The sequence below is a fragment of the Antrostomus carolinensis genome, unplaced genomic scaffold (genome assembly GCF_000700745.2).
Source record: "Antrostomus carolinensis isolate BGI_N321 unplaced genomic scaffold, ASM70074v2 scaffold32535, whole genome shotgun sequence".
Classification (NCBI taxonomy): domain Eukaryota; kingdom Metazoa; phylum Chordata; class Aves; order Caprimulgiformes; family Caprimulgidae; genus Antrostomus; species Antrostomus carolinensis.
In genome coordinates, this window is record NW_010317599.1 from 22,923 (window position 1) to 42,755 (window position 19,833).

A 19,833-nucleotide genomic window follows, 5' to 3' on the forward strand; every position below is an offset into this window, starting at 1 on the left:
TTGGAGCTGCTGGCATTGGCTGCATTGGACATGGGCGAAACTTCTGGCAGCTTCTCTCACAGAAGCCACCCCTGTGTGTACCCCCCTGCCCTGCTACCAAAACCTTGCCATGCAAACCCAATACAGTCTGGTACAAAAATAGAGCTGTATGCTACCCTTTGCTATGTGTCATGGTCTCAAATGTCTTGAGGTAAGAAATTGTGCATTTGTCTTTTTCTTTGTGGCTTGCAATCTCTTCTATTCAGTCACAAATTGTCTCAGTAAAGACTGTCTGCAAAAACCTATATTTAAGGGATAAAGAAAATGGTATTAAAGGCCAGGACAGAAGCAGACAGAGTGTGTGTTCATGGGTACACATGCAGGGGGAAATATTAGATTACAAGGGAAGGAGTAATGTGATGAGCAGTTGCCCCAGACTATAAGTATGTCAAAGGAGAAGATGGGAATTCCTATGCTGTCATTATTTTTGTAAGCTTTTCAATAAACAAAAAATGTACAAAATTCACAGTATCATTGGACTTCTTAAATGCAAAAGTGGCTGGGTTCATTCCCATAATCAGCAGTCATAAAATAATATTTTCTCCCCGAACTTTGCTGGTAAAATTTATGTCCCCAGAGTGAGCTCAAGGAAGCAAACACAGTAATGGTAGTACCGTGTCTGTTTAGAAAGTCTGAACCAAAAAAGATGCATGTCTTGCAAAAAATGAACAAACAAACAATGAAACCCACAATGTTTCACATAAACAGCTCCCAGCACTGCAGAACAAACTCTTTTAGCAGAATGTTTAAGGCAAATTTGGGGATTTTGTAGCAGGCATTTCATTCCCTAGTTGTCTAGGATTTGCATGTAATGATAAAATCAGGAGGCAGAAATTTGAATGAATTAATGGATTTGACAAATGGCTGCAGTCTTGACTCCATTTGTGATTGATTATTCCTAAAGGGATAAGTACACTTGTCCCATCTGTTCCTGCCTCTCTCCTGAGAAGTGTTTAGGATATGTCTGAAAAGGAAAACCAAAAAGAAGTACCTCAGGCTGTCTGGCATTGTGTGAACCCTTGGAAATGAGAGGCTGCCTGTGCCATGGAATGTTAGATTTTGAGAGCAGTGAGCACTGAGTGACAGCCTGAATTTGTAGTTTCTTTGCTTTTGTAGGTTTAAGACAGACTCCAACCAGCCGTCTGTGTTAATGAAGCACCAAGTACATTACATAATTATAAGATTCTGAATATAATTGCTGTGTATGCTGCATAATTTAAGTTCCAACTGTACTTGCATCTCTCATTTACCAAGCCAGTGAAGGATATAATAATATTGAAAACAGTAACAGCTCAGAGCTTCTACACTGTAGTCATGGGGGGGCTGCACTTAATGAGTGTGTTTGTGATTCTTTTAAAGAGATCCTGGCTGATAAAATCACAGTGGCTAAAGGTGAGGGTTATCTGTGAGATGAGTCTTTTCCTTGCAAGTCTGGGTATAATGCCCTGAGTAAGGAAATATCTGATACTAAACATGTACTCTGGGACCAGAGACCTGCCAATTCTTACAGAGTGAGATCTTAGACATACAGTACATTGTGGCAGGGGAGAACGGGGCTGCTCTTGGGTATAAAAAAGAGCTCAGTATCTTGTTTTTTCTGTTTGTAAAGTGGTTGGACATCCAGCAGAAACTTGTGAATGTGAGGAGAGAAGGGCTTCTGTTAGAAAGTTCTTTTGGTGGTAGTATCTTGCGTACCTGTTGGGCTTTACATATGCCAGGCAAGGGTAACTGTTTCACTGCACTGTTCTCAGAGGCTTCCCTGCCTTGTTTGTTGGTTAACTGTGGGCTTTCTGGCCATATAGCATCCTAGAACTTTAAAAGGTATTTCATGGTGGAAATGCAGTGAAATATTTTTGGTGGGTTTTTTTCTCCCCCCAAAAACCCCCCCCCCCGCCCCAAGTATGATTCTATCAAGTATTCATTGATAAAACCTGAGCTTTTTCTCACTAAGGAATACTTGGTAGGATATGGGGAATGCATATGGTAGACTTAGTTTCTGTGTTTTTCATTCCAATTATTATGAAAAGGGTGAAGTACAGATTCAAGCAGGGACTCCTTGCCTCCAAATCACTGAGATTCTGTAGATACTGCTTACCTCCCCCCCATTTTGATATCAAGTTGCCAAACCAAAATGCAACTTTCATGAAGTAATAGTTTTAGCCAAACTTTGTTTAACTAAAGTCCTGTCCTGCCCTTACAGCTTGCTAGTTTTTAATCTCGCTGTTATGACAAGATGCATTGTGCACTTAAACAAAGCAGACTGAAGTGCATGACCTTATCCATCGGCTCAGTTCTGCAGCTGTCTGGTGTTGGAATATCTTCCTTTAGGAACCAAAGTGAGGAAAATTTTATTGGCAAATGGCAGCTACGCACATCTTAAACTTTAATGCAACCACTTTACTATATGGTACAGTGGGAAATTCTTTGTCCTTGAAGTGCGGTGAGAAAGCTGCACTTACTCTAGTTACGTTTACAGTTAAATTATCAAGCGAAGTGCAGAAATATGAATAAACAATTCTTATTTGAAAATTGTTTGTTGGAGGCCAGTACAAAGGTTTATCGATCCTTTGAGTTCTTTTCTGATAGGTTATTCTTAAGGAAAATACTTAAATGCATGTGTGTCCTTTCAGAACATCCAGTGGTGTGTTGCAGACTTTAATACCTTGAGCATTACCCAGTGAAGGAGTGATAATTTGAACCTTTTGAGGCAGATCCTATTCATTAAAACATGAACAGTTTTTTAGAGATTGTAACATTTGTCCTCCCTTCTTGTCAGACACTGTGGGGTTTTGCTAAATTTCAGACACAGCAGGAGGCTTCCTTGTTATGCTCTAGTGACTTTAACTGCAGAATTCTGACAGTCCTCACTGTTGTACCAAGAACAAGTTTGTATGGTTAGCAGTGTTGCTCAGGGGTTGCAGGATCAAGCTTTGGATATGAATGGTTTATTTGGGAAGCTATGATTATATGAAAGCTTTAAGGGAAATTTTCTTGTCTTCTTGTCCTTGCAGTGGCCAGTTTGCTATCGTGAAAAAATGTCGAGAAAAAAGCACCGGTATGGAGTATGCTGCTAAGTTTATTAAAAAACGTCAGAGTCGGGCCAGCCGCCGCGGAGTGAGACGTGAGGAAATTGAACGGGAGGTTACTATTCTGCAGCAGATTCTGCATGCCAACATCATCAAGTTGCATGACATCTATGAGAACAAGACAGATGTAGTCCTCATCCTTGAGCTGTGAGTAAGGGGACTTCCTATCCTCTGAGGTAGGATGAGTTAAGTTAGGAACCAGAAAGGGCTGCAGAGGCTGTCAGAACCTAGAGGCACTGTTAAAATGGAGCTACTGTGTTCTCAGCCCTTATAGATGTTGGCAGGAGAACTGGATGAGTTTGCTGGAAAGGAAGTGAAAAAACCTAACAGATGTTTACTATGTAGGAAAAAGCCAGTTTATTAGAATATGAAGCAGTACCAAAATTTCCAGTCTCTACAATAGCTATTAAATTACCTGTGAGAATTTCGTTTGGCTGTTTGTTTCATCAGCCTAGAAATGCTACATCCCAAAGACATCAGCTGTTTCTTATACTCTGTCACCCTTCTTGTATGTTTGATGGAACTGAGGTGAAACATTTAAGACAGATGCAGGCCGCAGGCTAATAATGTAATCTCTTATCATACAGCTTGTTTTGAATGTGTTTTGCCTGTTTCTGCTGCGTGGTTTGAATCTTAAAGTCTGCCATTTGGACAGACATGCCTGACCATGTTTTGGAAAGCTGTATATCATCTTAACAGTATTTCAAAGTCATTATGTTTTGGGGATCGCATGCAGGGGTTGGTTATGTGATGTTAATCTGAAACGTGTATTGAGGGGAAAGTTTACACAGTCATTTCGGTGCTGACCCTAATGTATGTGTGATGGAATTTCTTCACTTTTGGAAAATGTAACATGATGTAGAAGGATCCTAACAAATAAAGGGGAATAAGAGGTTGTGGGTTTTTTTTAAAGAAATACCTCTTTCCAGCCTGGCCAGGAGAGCTTTGCTCTGTGTAAATAGCATTTTTGCCTCTCGGCCTTGCAACCCAGTATGAATCAAAATGACATTGGAAGAGTTATTCCTGTTTGTGTGACTTTGGCTTAAATTGGAGAGGCTAAAATAGAGGTTTTGTGAGAAGGGACTAGTGATATCTCAAAAGAATAGAGAGTTGCTTTGGCAGAGGTAAAGCAGGACGCATAGACCAGCTGCAGCACTTTTCTGTATTACTAGTGTGGAACAGCAAGGGAAGATAATTAGAGTAAATAACTGATCTAATATCAGATAGGCTGAGTATACTGAAGTGTTAAATGCTACAGGAAATTATCATCACTTTAGGTAGGTCAGTTAACTCATTTCAGCTTTTCCTGCTCCCCCCAGGGATGCAAATTCTTCACTGTGAAGAAGAGAGGGGAACTAAGTCACCTGCTGCTGTTTGGCTTTCTGTTCTTAGTGCTATTTGCCAACTGTTCTGATGCGTATTAGATTTGACCTGTAGTGGCTGAGAGGTCACAGGAAGATCACTGGCTCCTCTGCATTGCATCTGCTGCTGAATGCTGTAGAACATTTGAGTGTCCCCAAATTTAACTGTGTTACTGTTGATGTGTTAGTTTGTCATTTCAAGAAAACTTTGCAGTTGCCTAATGCCAATTATTGAGTAAAAAAATAATCTGCCATGATAAAATTGTTTCACTTTTTCAAGAAATGAAAAAAAGGAGACCCCAAGTGACTTGAGTGTCTTCATACCCAAATTTAGATAATGAATGTGGATGAAACTTGGCACTTGTTGCCATCCTTGGTGTTTCATGGCTGATGATCAAGGCTGTAATAGAAGTGTAGGAGTGACTCTGTATGGTTGTATAAACCCATGTCCAAAGCATCTCCTTCTATACAGTTCATAGTGTATGCTGTTGGTCTACCTTAAGGAGTTGAAAAGGAGGTAAACTGTCTTAGTGCATGTGCAAATTTATGTCTGTGTGCATTTGTGTGGCTCGGACTTCCTAATCTCCACTGAGAACCAGGGGAAACAGGAACACTGTCACAGAAAGCAGAGAGGAGAATTGTGAGCCGGTACTCTTCAGAGCCAGGAATGGAAGTAGGTCTTCTAATAAATGGGGCTTTGCTGGTCAGGATGTATGGCCTTGGCCTAAGGGGGTAAAATTTGTCATGTAGTGAAGGAAGACTCACATCAATTTAAGCTTTTTTGGGCTGTGTCCTGCTCTTTTGTGGAATCAATACCACCTAGTTTACAAAGCTCTGAATCTTAAGAGGAGCTGTGCAGAAGATGACGTATCCTTTGCTTGTCAGTTGATGGTACTAAAGTAAAGCTGTAAGCAAGGACACAGCTTGAGGTCTTCTACTTACTACAATTTTTAGGTAATTAGTAATGATGCAATTTTATGTATGTATGAAGCATGAAATACAGACAGCATGGCTGAAGTTATGTAGAACATATGCTCCCTAGAGCACCTGCCTTGACCTTGTGTATGAAATCCAGGCAATGAAGCTTTGATCCCTAAGTGAGATGGAATAACCACTAGCTTTCTGGGGGGGAGCCAGCATTTAGGCCAGGGAGCATTTCTGGAGATTAATGTGACTGCTGACAGGTGGCATATGAGTGATGATAAACATCTGTTAATTTTAAAGTATATGTCGATGGCCAAATGTTGGTCTCTGTAGCCGTGCATTGGAAGACAGGAAAGGAACTTGATTTTTCTGACTGGCAGCTACTTTGTGCTAAAACAACCTTCCATTTCCTTACTGTCTGCTTTTTCTTGTCCTCACATGGCCTGACACATTTTGTGTCCTATTGTCAGGCTGTAGCTTTTACTGCACTTTTAAAAGGCTGAATGCAACAACTGAGTTCTAACCTGATTATGGCCATTATATTCAGCTGCTGCATACAAATTGAGGATGATGATAATTGCTAATAAAGATAATTAAATTCTATCTGTAAACAGATGATCTCTCCTTCTGACACTCTGATATCCGTCTCATACTCCCTACAGTTTATCAAAATTACAGCACTGCAGCACCTGGCTAACTAATCTTTCGTTAAGCTACAGTGGACTTCAGCTTCAAAAGAATGTCCCCAGTGTTCTTGATTAATTGAAGAAGCTACCCTGGTGTTCAAAAGAGGCTTTGGCTAAAATGTTGACCCTCTCCCAAACTCATTGCTGGCACATGCAAACCTGTCTCCTCTTTACACAGAGGTTGATGCTACAGGTGCTGTTTCTTCTGTTCAAGAGCAGGAAGAGCATTGCCAAGTCCACTACTGTTACGTGCAGTTTGGCAGGTACACGGTTTGCCCTTTCTTGTGCACATTGTTCAGGTATATGCTCCCCACTGCTTCTTGTGACCTTGCTGTTCTCTCTCTCTGGGGCCCTGCCTTGAGTCTCCTTTGCTCAAACAAAAGCAGCCTCAGGGCAGGTTTGATTGATACACCAGTCTCCTCTACTGGTAAGTGTCAAGGTAGTGTACACAAAACAAACAGTTGTTTCCAAGAAGTAAGGCAGCATTGTCATTTGTCTTTTATTGGACTTTGAGGAACGAAGGTATCATTTGCTTGCTTCTTCATTTGCCGTGGGAATAAGGTGACATGGTAAAAGGTAAAGAGAGGGAACCAGAGGAAAGGATTTTTCTGTAACCTACGGTCCTTTGAGAAGGGAGCATTTGCTCTTTTACAGGTGGTGCTGATTTAAAAAGCACACCTCCCTGGATGTTCAAATATAACTTGTGGTGCAGTTATGATTGTTTTACTGCAAAGGAGTTAGTGCTGAACTGCTTTTTTTCTGGGATTCCTTAATGGCCCGCTTTTGGGCTTGCTAAGTCCCTTCTGCCTGAGGGTTTCTCTGAGTTCAAGAATTATCCTGCACTGAACTGCTTACCACTCTATTTCTACAATTTACTCAAACCTGTTTTTAAAGCCTGAGTATTTGTTAATGAGAAATCATGACATTTCTTCTGCTGAAATTTCCTTTAGATTACTCTTTTAAGATCCCTGCAGCTTAGGCTAATATCTTAGGCTGTACCACAAGAGACTGGAGATTAACGTATTGTTTGTAATGTAGGCCAGTCTCTGACCTTCAGAAAATGAAATGCTCATGTGGTTGTTGTAAGGGATCTTTTGCTGATTCAGACTCTCTAAATCTTTTTTTGTTTTCCATTTTTATTTTTATGTTGTGTTCTGTACTTTGGAAGTCTCCCCTGCCTAAGCCTGATTCAGGGTTAGTGTGAACTAGAGAGAAGAGGGGAAAATACAGCAAGGAGCTAGCAAGTAAATCTCCTGTGATCCTCATTCTTGCAGGCTGTACAGTTTCTTCAGTGATGCCTTGGGCGTAGTGGTTTGTCCAAGGTGTTACTGAGGTTGCCATTGGGCCAAAAACCCCGGTGTGCTCTGAGCAGCTAATCCAACTGTTTTAAGTGACCACTCTTGGGGATGGCAAGAGGGAAGGGGAATTAAGTACCTCCAGTCTGGGCATCTAAACAATTTTCTGACATTCCTTTGTCTAGCAAAGGAGATTTCTCAAAAGAAAGTTGCTGATCTCTTGCAGGCAGGAAGATGTCCTTTAACGTCCTTAGCACAGTCCTCTGTGCCAGGGGGAGGTGGGAGGAATGGCTTTCACAAAGTGACTCAGCTTCTGTGCTCTCCTTAAGTGGCACCTTCTTTTGCTGGAGGACTGCAGGCTGGGCTACGTGGTCTGGCTGGCTGGCTGACAGGGAGAACTTTTTTATTTTTAGTCCTGATAAAGCGACCACCTTAAGGAACAATCGCCAAGGAGATTTTACAGGGTAAAAGAAGAAGAGAGGGTAGTGTGCCTACATGGTTAAATTCCAACAAAGTACAAGAAAGTATCCTGGTCCAGCTGGCTTCCTGATGACCAGGCCGTAGTGCCTGCTAGAGGTGATTACTTAAGCAGTTTGAATAGAAATCATTAAGGAAATGGAACTTGCCTGCTCTCTGTACACAGATTTTGCCAAGAAACCACCAGGTTTAGCTTACAGAATTCTTTACTGGCTTGTTACATTATTACAGTCAGCTGTAATAATTTTTAAACTAATGAACCAAGGCCCCCAAACCTACTACAATATGGAAAGGAGACAGTGTTCCCTGGCTCCTGAAATGCACAGCGTAAAACAAAACCTGTCCAGCAAGGCTGATAGTAGTGCTGAGAATGTGTCACCTAAGAAGAAAATCAGAGACCAAACAGGAGTCTCACAGGCTGAGACTCTGAGATTAATAGGAAGGAGAAGGAGGCAACCAGGGACAGCAGTTGCAACATATTCCTGGGTCATATAAATTTATTTTTGTTTGCCAGCCATTGTGTTGTAACAATTAAAGCATCAAGTGACTTCTGCCTGGGTGAAGTGCGGTGACTTCTGCCCAGGTGAAGTGTCCTGCCTCATGTTGCTTAGAAAGTTCTGACTGTAGGAGCTGCGAAAAAAATACTCAGTAATCAATGCTCAAGTCAATAGGTACAGTGTAAATCTCTGCCTTTGGAACAGCAAGGTATGCTGTCACCCACAGCAGCAGTAGAAGCTGAGAAATAAGCCCAAGGTCTTGCTGGCTTTTGACATGTTGTTCTTTTTTGCAGTTGAATTCTTTGCAGTTTTTGTAGCTGTTCACAATAGTTTACTCTGAAAGAGGCAGAGTAGGGAATCAACCATCTTGTCACCACCAGTGTTGTGTAGGAGCCTGGGGTCAGAGGAATGATTGCACAGAATTCCTCTGCAGCACACAGTGTGATCAAACTTGTCTATTGAGTCACAACACTGTTAACTTGAAGCATTTGAACCTGAAGGGTTTTTTATAGAAATAGAAGTCTTATTTACTAAGTATACATGGAATGTATTTCAGTTCTGATGTGAAAACTCATAGTAACTAATGGCACTTCCCTTCCCTGATTTGGGAAAACAATTTTAGGTACCTTCCAAGCTGCTACAATCTAGTTTGTTTTTAAAAATTCAGCAAATTAATAAATGCTTTCCTGTCAGTTACATCAAGTATGAATCTGTATTAGAACAATGTAATGTCTGTTCTGGAAAGAAAAGAGATTCTGTTGGCAAATCTTATTGCCTTGTATTTCTGATGGCAACCGCTAAGAGAAGTACTTCTTTAACAATTGTTGACTATTATAACTTGTCCTATTTCCTCTATCTCTTCCAAAATGAAAATGTTGGAAAATAGCAGTTGAAGTAGTTAACATCAAATTATACCTATTGAAATACATACATGTCTGTAGATTCATCAAACAATGTACCTTTATTTGGTCCTTTATAATCCTTGATGAATCAAACGCTTGCAGCATCAATGAATTGCGGAAAGCTAGTGCTTAATTTACAGGGAAGAGGGCTAAAACCAAAAGGAAGTTTTGGCACACCTGGGACCAGAACACAAAACTCTAGATTGTCTGCAAGAGTGGCGTTTTTCTAACTGTATTGAAGTTTTTTGCTACTTTAGTTTTCTGTGCTTACATTTATTTTATGTCTTACAATGCAGTAGATAACAGGATGTTTTCTGGTGTGTTTTTTTAGGGTTTCTGGAGGAGAACTTTTTGACTTTCTGGCACAAAAGGAGTCTTTGAGTGAGGAGGAAGCAACAAGATTCATCAAGCAGATTTTGGATGGTGTGAATTACCTTCACTCTAAGAAAATTGCTCACTTTGATTTAAAGGTAAATATGCTGATTTAGACTTGTTGTTTTTTAATGAAGGACTGTACCTTCTACAATTTATTAGATATCTGTATTTGATGACATGCCTAAAATTATAGGTAAGACCATTTAAAATGCACTTCACAACTGAGTGCTCCAAGGAAGACAGTCTCATTTATCATGTCTGTGGTAACTTTTGGATGGGCTTATATATTTACTGACTGAGAAAAAGAAACTGTAAGTCTTCATCCTTCAGCTGTTTGCTGTTGTGGTATCATCCAAGGTATGCTGTTTTAAAAAAAAAAAAATAGAATGATGTACAGAAAACATGCATTTTTGGGAAGAGGAGAGCCAGGTCCAGCTAAAAACAACTGCTGCTGCTTCCAATTCCCACTGTGTTTAGAATTAGATGAGAAGTATATGTCATCCAGTGCAGTATGGTTAACAGAAAGACTTCTTGCTGTCTTAGCTGCTTAGGGCCTTGAAAGCACATCACACAGAACTCTCTTCCTCCCATACCAGGTGACATCTATAGCTTTAGTCCTTGACTTTAATATCAGTACAACTGGCCTAGACAATAGAGAAGAGACTGTCTCTCCTGATTGTGGCCTACCTAGACGAGCATGCTTCTCTGAAGCTAGGAGTCTGTTGTTCTTGAGACTAGAAGTGCTTTCTCAGTAGCAGACTCACAGCTACAGAACTGACTGCCTCAAATATTCCTGCTTCCAGAAATACATTCAAAATGCACTTATCCCCTAGGAGAAAGTAGAATAAAAAAAGAAGAGAGGACTCTTTAAAAATGAACGAAAAAGGAAAAAACTCTGCTGATAGATTACATGTTCTTTGTCTCTTAATGTACTTTAAATGCAGGTTAGTTTATTACTAATTACTAATAATGTGTGTGCTATAGATAGACTCCTCCCAGATTCTCATGATATATATGGTGATTCCTTGTGCTAAATGTGTGCCTAATGCTGTCTCTGTCTTAAATTGCTTGGTCTTAAGTCAGTGTTAATGGCGTATATGTAGTAATTGCAAATGTTGCAAATCACATCTAACGTAAGCAACTGGTTAGCAAACTACCATCCAAATCTTCACGGGGTGCGTGTAAATTCCAAGAACAGATCACTCAAATTGCTGTCAGAAAAATATTTGGTGGTGCAGCTCTCCCTCAGGATGAGGCAATGGCACTCTGTCTCTGCACCAGGTATCTGCACTGCTTCAGCTAGCTGCTGTTATGTGGGCATCAGTTGTAACTGAGGCAAATCCACGGGGTCAGGGTGTGACATCTTCCAAGGAGGCCCTGCGGGCAAGGGATGTATTTTCTGTTTTAAGAGAGGACAAGACAAACTGAGTTTTCACTTTGTGTTATATCCCAGTGGTGCTGGGCTGATAATCTATTGGCATATTTTGTTAGATTAGGGAACTACATACAGTAGTGTGGGAAGCTTCTGTCTCACTGTGAAAGCAAGGGTATCTTGTTTTCATCCTGCCAATAGCCATCATTAAAAAAATAACTCTAGGAGTGCTAACAGGAGGATAGAGGAGGGCAAGTTTTGCATGAGGTAAAGGAATGAAAATGTTACTTGCATTAGATTTGCTTTGCTTTTATGAAATTCTAATCCATTCAATGATGTCAAATTTCACAATTGTCATCCCTTTATCAAAAGAATGAATTGTAAATACTTAGGCACAGGTATTTGTTTCTTGTTCTACAGTGTTGTATATGAAGAAAAAAGCACTTGAGAACTGTTATTTTCTCAAGATATTAATATTATAACAACAAAGATCTATCTTTTGTTATTTTTAGCCTGAAAACATTATGCTTCTAGACAAGAACATCCCTATTCCACATATCAAACTCATTGACTTTGGCTTGGCTCACAAAATAGAAGATGGAGTTGAATTTAAAAACATTTTTGGAACTCCAGAATTTGTAGGTGAGTGACCCGTTCCTTTGTCTTGTATTGCAAGTTCCATTAGGAAGTTGAGGCATCTTTTCAAAGATAAGAAGTGAGGGATAAAGGTAGTTGCAATCTCATTTGTATCAAGGTGACCTAAATCTAGAGGCTTACTGTATTTTTCTGGAATAGGTAAATGGTGCTTGCTATAAACCAGATGCTTTACTCCTGTGAGAGTAGCTGCCAAATAAATATTTATAGATGTAAATTCAGGATTGAGATTGTGAAACCCTGCAAATGCAAATAATAATTTCTGACTTGTTCCCTGAGGCAAGTAAGTTGCCTGCATTGTAGTACACAAGTACACAATTACATGGGTATCTCTATCGTTGCTTTCTAGATAAAACTGACTCACACTGTACACTTGTTGAGTACAAAACCCGCACATCCTCTTACATTTCTCCGCCTGATCCTCTCTTTGTTACTTACTGGTCATAATTCTAATCTGTCTTGCTTGGATTTTAGGTTAAGATTGCTCCTTTCTACTAGTTTCAATTAGAGATTTTGGGGTTAGGAGACAGGGAGAGAGTTGTAAATCATATTCCAGTTAAACACAAGTGTTACAGACACCTTTTTTCATCTCATAACCTTGGTCTTTTCTCTTGCATGCAGTCTTATATGGGGATGTTTTTCCAACAAGGAAATGTTTCTTACAAAGATAATAGGGTTTGACATGGACAGCAATGTAGTCTGGCACCTAATGTCAGTCTCTAGCCCAAGGGCCGTTTCTGACTGACCATTAGAAAGCTGTAATGGCACCAGTTAAACACAAAACAAAAGCTCAGATTCTTAGGGGTAACAGTATCCTTGGGAGGTGAAATATTTTTTTTATTTGTTATAATTTGCACTGTAATTAGTATATAGTATCTTCTTCACCCTTATCCTTGAGTAGCATTATGCTCCAGATTACATAATCTATTCTGGACACCTGTGAACTTGAGTTCCTATGAGGGCTATAAAACTGTAAACAGTGCATCCTATAACTACTTTTCCTTTTCCCACTCCCTCTTTTTCCCTCTTGGCAATTCTTGATCTGCTACTCAAGTCACCCTGGTGAAAATTTGTTACTGCAGTTGCTGATGTTTGATTAAATTTTTCTTACAGCTCCAGAAATAGTAAACTATGAACCACTTGGACTACCTGCTGATATGTGGTAAGTTTTTTATGTTTTTTTTTTTCCCCAGGTTGGTCTACTACTACTTTTTCCAAATTTGCTCTGAATAGAATCCATTCTACTGCAACAAATTAAAAACAAAAAAAAAACTTCAGTGCAGTTAAAAACTTTGTTCCATCTTTCCATTTTTATGCATTGTTTTTAATTAAAAGATAAACACTTAATTTCTGCAAAATGACAATGAAAAACTTCAGTGGTGGCAGTTACAGAGTTAACAGTTTGCCACTGTCCACTGCAGAGGAGCACTCTTAAATGGAAACGGGTTACTGCAGTGCTTGTGACAGCTTTATTTATAAGAGCACTGCCTGCAGAGACCTGCGTACTAATCTGGTCTGCCGAGAAGGCAGGCAAAAGAGGTCACCCCAAATAAAAGATCCTTGCTTCTTTTTCTTTGTATTTCTTATGTGTACTGTAGTAAATACTTGCTAGAGTGGAAATACACAGAGACTTCAAATATCCACATTACTTGAAGTTATATGTAAAATTCACGTTTTCCCTGCTATTCTTTGAGAGAGATTAGCAGTAATCTAAAGCCATGATGGCTCCCCTGCCTGTACAGCAGCTAGCACTACTATTGTCTTTTGTGTACATTAAGAGGAATACAGGTCATGTAGAATGCCTGCAATTAATCTCCTTTGTTTTTTAGGAGCATAGGAGTCATCACCTACATACTGTGAGTACAATAAATTAACTCCTGTAGAATTGTCCCTGAAGCTCTATTGCACTAGTGTGAAACAACTCTTCCCTTTAGTCATTTAAGAAAGAAGTTGCACGCATGGGGTGGGCAGTGGTTTGTCTAATGGGCAGATGTTATCCTGCAGCCTTTTCAAGTTTAAAGGATGGGGTAAAAGAAGAGGGTCGTTCTGAACAGACAAAGAACAAATGTCTCTAGCATCACTGGACATTTCTGTTTGTTATGGGATCTCATCAGCTCCAAATGGTAGAGGATGGAAAAGCCCAAGCATATTGGTTGCTCATAGAGTGGCTATGAGCTACCAGTGTGTGGAGAGAATAGAAACAGAAAGAGTAATGTTGCCATTTACAAGGTGAGTTATTTCAGGTGAAAATGGGGAAGTTTGAATTTGTTTGTAAAGGCAGCAGTCTAGATTACTATGTATAAATATGGTCACTGATATTCAAAAAGGTGAATTTAAGCTGGGATGAATGGCCCAGGTGGTCCCATCTAACTTTCTGCTTACCCTCAAATTCCCAATCAACATGGTAGTGGCAATACAGACAGGGTAAAAGATTTGTTGAGCAGGATCATGTAAGCAAGCAGTTTAGTATTCGAAACCTCAGTTAAGATCTCAGGAGTTTGCTGCAGTCCTGCTTTGAGCCTGCTGCATCCTGAAACTATGCTGTCAAATCTAGACATAATAGATAAGCACAAAAAGGGATGAGATCAATTTCCTTGGTAAAAATAACATTTCCTGTAAAACAGACTTTTGCAAGTCAGCATCCATGTGGATTGGGGAGGGGATGGAAGGCAGGGCAGGAGGAGTCTGCAATGAATCTGTTCTGACACTTGAGTTTTATGGAGCAGAGGTAAATAGTCACCGAAGATGAAGCTCATCAGTCACAGTTGAGAGATTGGCAAAGCAGGATGAAAGCTTTTTCTGTCGAAGTACAGATTGATGAATGGCATTTTGTTATGATGTTGTCTCCATTATATCCTTGCAGTTGGAGCAGAGTGCCAACAGAATGAAATTTTGCATTGTTCGGAAACAATTGGATTTGATTGCAGCCAAAGTCCTTTTGTTTTTTGGATTACTTTTAATGAGCAGCATGGCCCTACCTCTCTGGAGCAGTTGGCCCCTAGGCAAGGCCACACACCTGACTTCTAATCACACATTGTTCTTTGGTTGCAGCTGAGAAAGGTCTCTTGGCTGAACCCACTGCTCAGGGAACTTGTTAGTGGCTCTGCAGTCAGAAAAGCACTAGGGGCAGGCTTTTCTTACTCAAAGAAAATCTATAGAAACACTACTTTATCTGCTTGAAGCTAATAGAAGCTTCTGCCTCGTAGTGTTTGGTAGTGTTTGTGGGTTCACAGGGGTAGAGACTCTCCTCAGCAGAAACTTTTTCTAGTTTGATTAGCAATTATTTCGATGAGACACTTGAGAGGAGAATCTGTGCATTTCTATCTGTTTGCACCCATTAGTGCTGCACTAGAGACTTTCAAGATGAGTCTAACTCATAACCACAGATGTAGTGAGCCTAAGCTGGACCTGTTATTCTCCATGTGACATGGCTGCTACAACATGAGATCCACAAATGTCCTGAGAGTATATTACACAGTCGCTGTAATTTCATTAGGGGACCTCTGCTGTTTATTTTTCCAATTGATTCTTCTTTCTGGCTTATCTAGGCTTAGTGGTGCTTCACCTTTCCTTGGAGAAACTAAACAAGAAACACTTGCCAACATCACAGCTGTGAGTTATGAATTTGATGAAGAATTTTTCAGCAATACCAGTGACCTGGCAAAAGACTTTATTCAGAAACTCTTGGTGAAAGATACACGGTAAGTAAAAAATCAGAAAGATCCATCTGTCTCTAAGATAAACTTGGTGAAATATAGGCTGACGAGTAATCCGCAAAGATTTCCCTGCAGGGTGTATTGCCCTTCAAGAGGAAGACAGGAGGATGCTGCTGTGCACCTAGTTAATTACTGCACCCAGAAACTCTTAAGAAAAAGAATCAAATCTTCTCAGTTAAATTTCACTTTCAGGACTAATTCTCGCCTGGATCAAGCTGGTACAAACTGGCAGGTGAAGGGCTGAGAATGGTGTGCAAAATCTCTAGTTCAAGGTAACTACCCCTCCAGTATTTTGGTCTATTATGAACTATTTGCAAAGAGGTGACATGAGCCCAGAACATGCTCCCAGTAATGCAAGGGCAGAAAAGTCTTCAGATGTGCTCATAGTGGAATTGTTCCTTAAGTCTCTCTGCATCTGTTGCAATCACCCAGAATTTGCTTGACAGCTATGCAGATCTTTACTCCCAGTTTAAAGGAACCACAGTTCCTTTTTTACTTTCTCTTGCTTTTAATAAGGTGCATGCAGAAGTAGCATCTCCTGCCTTGTAACCCTGTTTGTCCTGGAGGAAACTCAGGCCCTTGTAGTTCTTTCTAATGGCTTCATTAGGGGAGAAAATAGCTATTAGAGAGAAAGAGGCAAGCTGTTTGGTCGAGATTGCTGCAAATCCTCAGGCCTTAGAACAGGACAGAGTAGGTGGGGTTTGACGAGAGGTTTGCACAGGTCTAGCAATCTCCTTTTAACAAAGGACAAGACAGTGATATTGATATTTGTCCCATGTACAGAGGCTGTCCCTGTGCCATGCTGTGTCTCTGCCTTTAATTCTCAGTGCTGTTAATGTGCTGTTCACTGAACTGCCTCAATGCAGAAGGAAGTTAGGATTGATCAGGTTTGATTAGATTTGAAGTATTCCTCTCAGAACTGTGGTTTTCAGGAGATGGCAGCTTCTGCAGTGATGTAATATTGTATTCCAAAGGACAGTCTTGATATAATTAATGTTGCATACCTTGATTCAGACACAGTCATATTAAAGGTGTATAGAAATAATTTATTTTCTAAGCATGTAGGATGAACAGAACAAATTAGTATTTTATCACTTTTTATGGAAGGGTACACAAAAATACAGATAGATTTTGATCAAGTAAGAATTAAAATTGTATGGAGTGAGGACAGCTCCTTACTTAGCACAGTCACTAAACTGCACCCAAGCAGTATGCCTCATGGAGAAACATAACCCTAGAATGTGAGAGTGCTGGCATTATCCTGATAAATGCTTCATTCAAAGCCTGGGAGAAGTGTGAGTCAATGGACTTGTGTACCAGGTATTTCTCATTCAAGACTGTTTTTTTGGTGTTGTTTTTTAGAAAACGGCTTACAATTCAGGAAGCTCTGTCTCATCCATGGATAACGGTAAGACTGAATAAAGAGGCACATCTTTTTTTTTACCATGAGAAAAGCACAAATTATATTCTCACTCTTACTGTTGTGTTAAATGAAAAACTGCTGTCTGACTACTTAGTGAGCCTAGGTTTCTTAAAGAAATGTACTGGGAAGAAATTGGTTGGGTCTGACTAAATCCTTGGATTTCTGTAAATGACTTATTTTATTATCAACTTTAAAAAAGAGGGTGACAAAGCTTTGTTTGTTGCACATTACAGTGTCCTACATTAGACTGGGCTTTGCATTTTTCCATCCTTTGTTTGCATGGACATATACTACGTGTTTGCTTTACTGCTTTCTTGAGTTAAGAGTTGACGACAGCCAAAGTGAAAAATACAATTTCTCTCAAGATATAATGGCTGTACCAAGTGTGATGATTTGCTTACATTGATGTGTCTGTATACATTTTTTTTCCATCATAAATGTTGCTTGCTTTTCTGGATAAGTCTCTCATTGAAAATATATTTAGCTAATCTCAGCATGACTAATGAGGAAGTTTGAAATTCAGTTTTTGCTCTGCATTGTGTGAAACATTAACTGGAGTGTTTTCAGGATTGTTGTTTTTCCACTTACAAATATTGATAGCTTTGAGACTGTTAACTGCTAAAAATTAACATGAAAATGAATTGTGGCCCTGTTATTTACACTTATCTCATTGGAATGAATGCTCGTCACTTGTCACATTCATTTTTTAGTTTGTGTGTTTGTTTTTTTATTTCTTGTAATCAAATGCATGGAGGAAAATCTGTGGGAGCGAAGAATCTCCCAGCATTGTGGAAGTTCAGGCTGCATCCTTTGTGTAGAGTTTTTCAATTACTGCACTGTCTTGTAAACGTTCAGTAATATTGGTTCCTCTGTCTGATGACTCACCAGCTGAAAGACGAAACAAAAGTCCAAGGAAACAAGAAGGTTGAGAACACACAGCTGAAGACAAAACGCCTGAGAGAGTACACCATAAAGTGCCATTCGAGCATGCCTCCCAATAATACCTACATCAACTTTGAGCGCTTTGCCCGGGTAGTAGAAGACATTTCACTTACAGAACGGGGTTTCAGCACTCTGGCTGCATCCCATGATTCCTTGCAGGAGGACATTGATGCTCTGGTTTCCATTTATAATGAAAAAGAAGCTTGGTATAAAGAAGAGAATGAAAGTGTGAGGCACCAACTATCTCAGCTGAAGTATGAATACCGTAAAATTGAATCCTTGAAAAGACATCTACAAGATGATATCAAGACTGTAGGCACTAGTCTTACAGGCATAACCGGGAGATATGCTGATCTGCAGCGTCAGTATGAATCTTTCAGTCAAGAACTTTCTGAGGAGCTCAAGTGGATACAGGATTTAATGAATAGTATTCAGCTGGAAAATGAAGCCTGTGTGAATGGAAACTTTGACTCTGTTTTCAACAAAGATATTAATGAATCACTAACAGACCTCTTAAATAGATCTCACTGTGAAGAATTCCTTGCAGAGCTGAATCTTGATGTAGCAGAATCAAATCAATAATGTTGTAGGTCAGATTAGGTGCAGGGTTTGCTGCATGTTTCAATGTACAGCAGTTTAAAAAGTTTTCAGTGCATAGATTCTACACAAAAACATCACCTAGAACAAAAATAGAAAAATTCTGATGCACTAGGTGCTGACCAAAACCATAAACTCGCAGTGGTCTGAGTGTTGAAGTTTTTTTACTGTTTGGTGTCTGAACTTTTAGGAACTAGATTATTGCAGTGGTATGGACACATCTAACCCTACAGCCTTTTGCATTGCCTATATCATACTTCTTTGTGTATTGCAGTTCCTGAAGATTACTGAATAATTAACGTGGAATAAAGAATAGGTCAGTCTGTACTTACTAGAAGTTGTGTGGCTAGAAACTAATAAAAATCTCATGATAGCATCTTTGGATGAAGGAGACAGTCATATAGACCTGCTGCAGGCAGTTCTATAGACCATATGAGAGAATTATTTGCAAGAGTTAAATCTGTGCTGTAAAACAAAGTAAATAGTGTAGTAATTTAATATTTATCTAGTACTGTGGAAATTTTCTGTGAAATGGCTACTGAGACAGAAAATCTAAGATTATTTTTAGGCCAATTATGCAGGGCGAAATCTTTTACCATCCAAGGTGTTAGCTGTTAATTAAGCCTTTAGTTTACAGTTCAGCTAAGTTTCCTGTCGGATACCAAAGAAATCCTATTCAAAAGACACAATTGGGAACTTGTAATGATCTCATCAAGTAACTATGTATGTAAATTTACAGTGCAAATATTAATTTGTGAGTGATAAGTGGTAACATAGACCTCTGATCTGCTTTTTACAGTAAAGATGACAAAGCTGCAACTAATTTAATCTATGATGTGGGATTTGATACTAGTGTTCTTGCTGTGAAGATGGGTTTTTTAAAGTTTTAGAAAGTAAAAGAAAAGTTGGTCCAAACTTGAATCATGCTGTGCTGTCTTGTATTTCAAAGAAGTAATTTGATTATACTGTATTAATATGCACAGATGTACCCATCTCATTTCTGGACACAATAAATAGTTATTTATGCAGGATGCACTTCTTCCCTGATGGTGTAGTTAGTGACTGAAAAAGAGATGCCAAGCTTCTTCAAGAGAAGAGTTGCCAGCCTAGGTTCTGCAGCTAGTTTACAGCTCCTTTGCTTAGCTGTGCAAATTTGCTGCAAGGTGACTGTTAGGCAGCTACAAGAATTGGAGAGATAGTAGCCAGGCATCCCTACATCACTGCTCAAGTCCATCTGGAGTGGATCTTTATATATATATATATATGTCTTTCACTGCCCAGCCTCCCTTCTCTTCTTCCAGAAAAGTTAATGACCTAACTATATTGGACTGTTGTTGTTCACATTGAGAATAGTGTTTCCTACTTTGAGATGAAAAGATAAAAGCATACTGTCATTCAGTTTGTGTAGAGTCCAGTGGACCCACCACTGCCGTGTCCTTGTAAAGACATGCAGAGGTTGGTGAAATTCAGAATTCTGAAAACAATTA

At 39.6% G+C, this 19,833-nt stretch overlaps 1 protein-coding gene across 1 annotated transcript in view; it reads left to right on the plus strand.

Moving 5' to 3' along the window:
• Positions 1–18,331, plus strand: part of DAPK2 (death associated protein kinase 2) — a 34,009-nt gene extending 15,678 nt beyond the window's left edge. Inside the window, exons 2-9 of the mRNA XM_010168635.1 lie at positions 3,051–3,272; positions 9,599–9,737; positions 11,527–11,656; positions 12,782–12,830; positions 13,498–13,524; positions 15,217–15,369; positions 16,747–16,792; positions 17,696–18,331. Coding sequence (XP_010166937.1) covers positions 3,051–3,272; positions 9,599–9,737; positions 11,527–11,656; positions 12,782–12,830; positions 13,498–13,524; positions 15,217–15,369; positions 16,747–16,792; positions 17,696–18,331 — 1,402 coding nt within the window. The remainder of the gene's footprint in view (positions 1–3,050; positions 3,273–9,598; positions 9,738–11,526; positions 11,657–12,781; positions 12,831–13,497; positions 13,525–15,216; positions 15,370–16,746; positions 16,793–17,695) is intronic.
• The last annotated feature ends 1,502 nt before the right edge of the window (positions 18,332–19,833 follow it).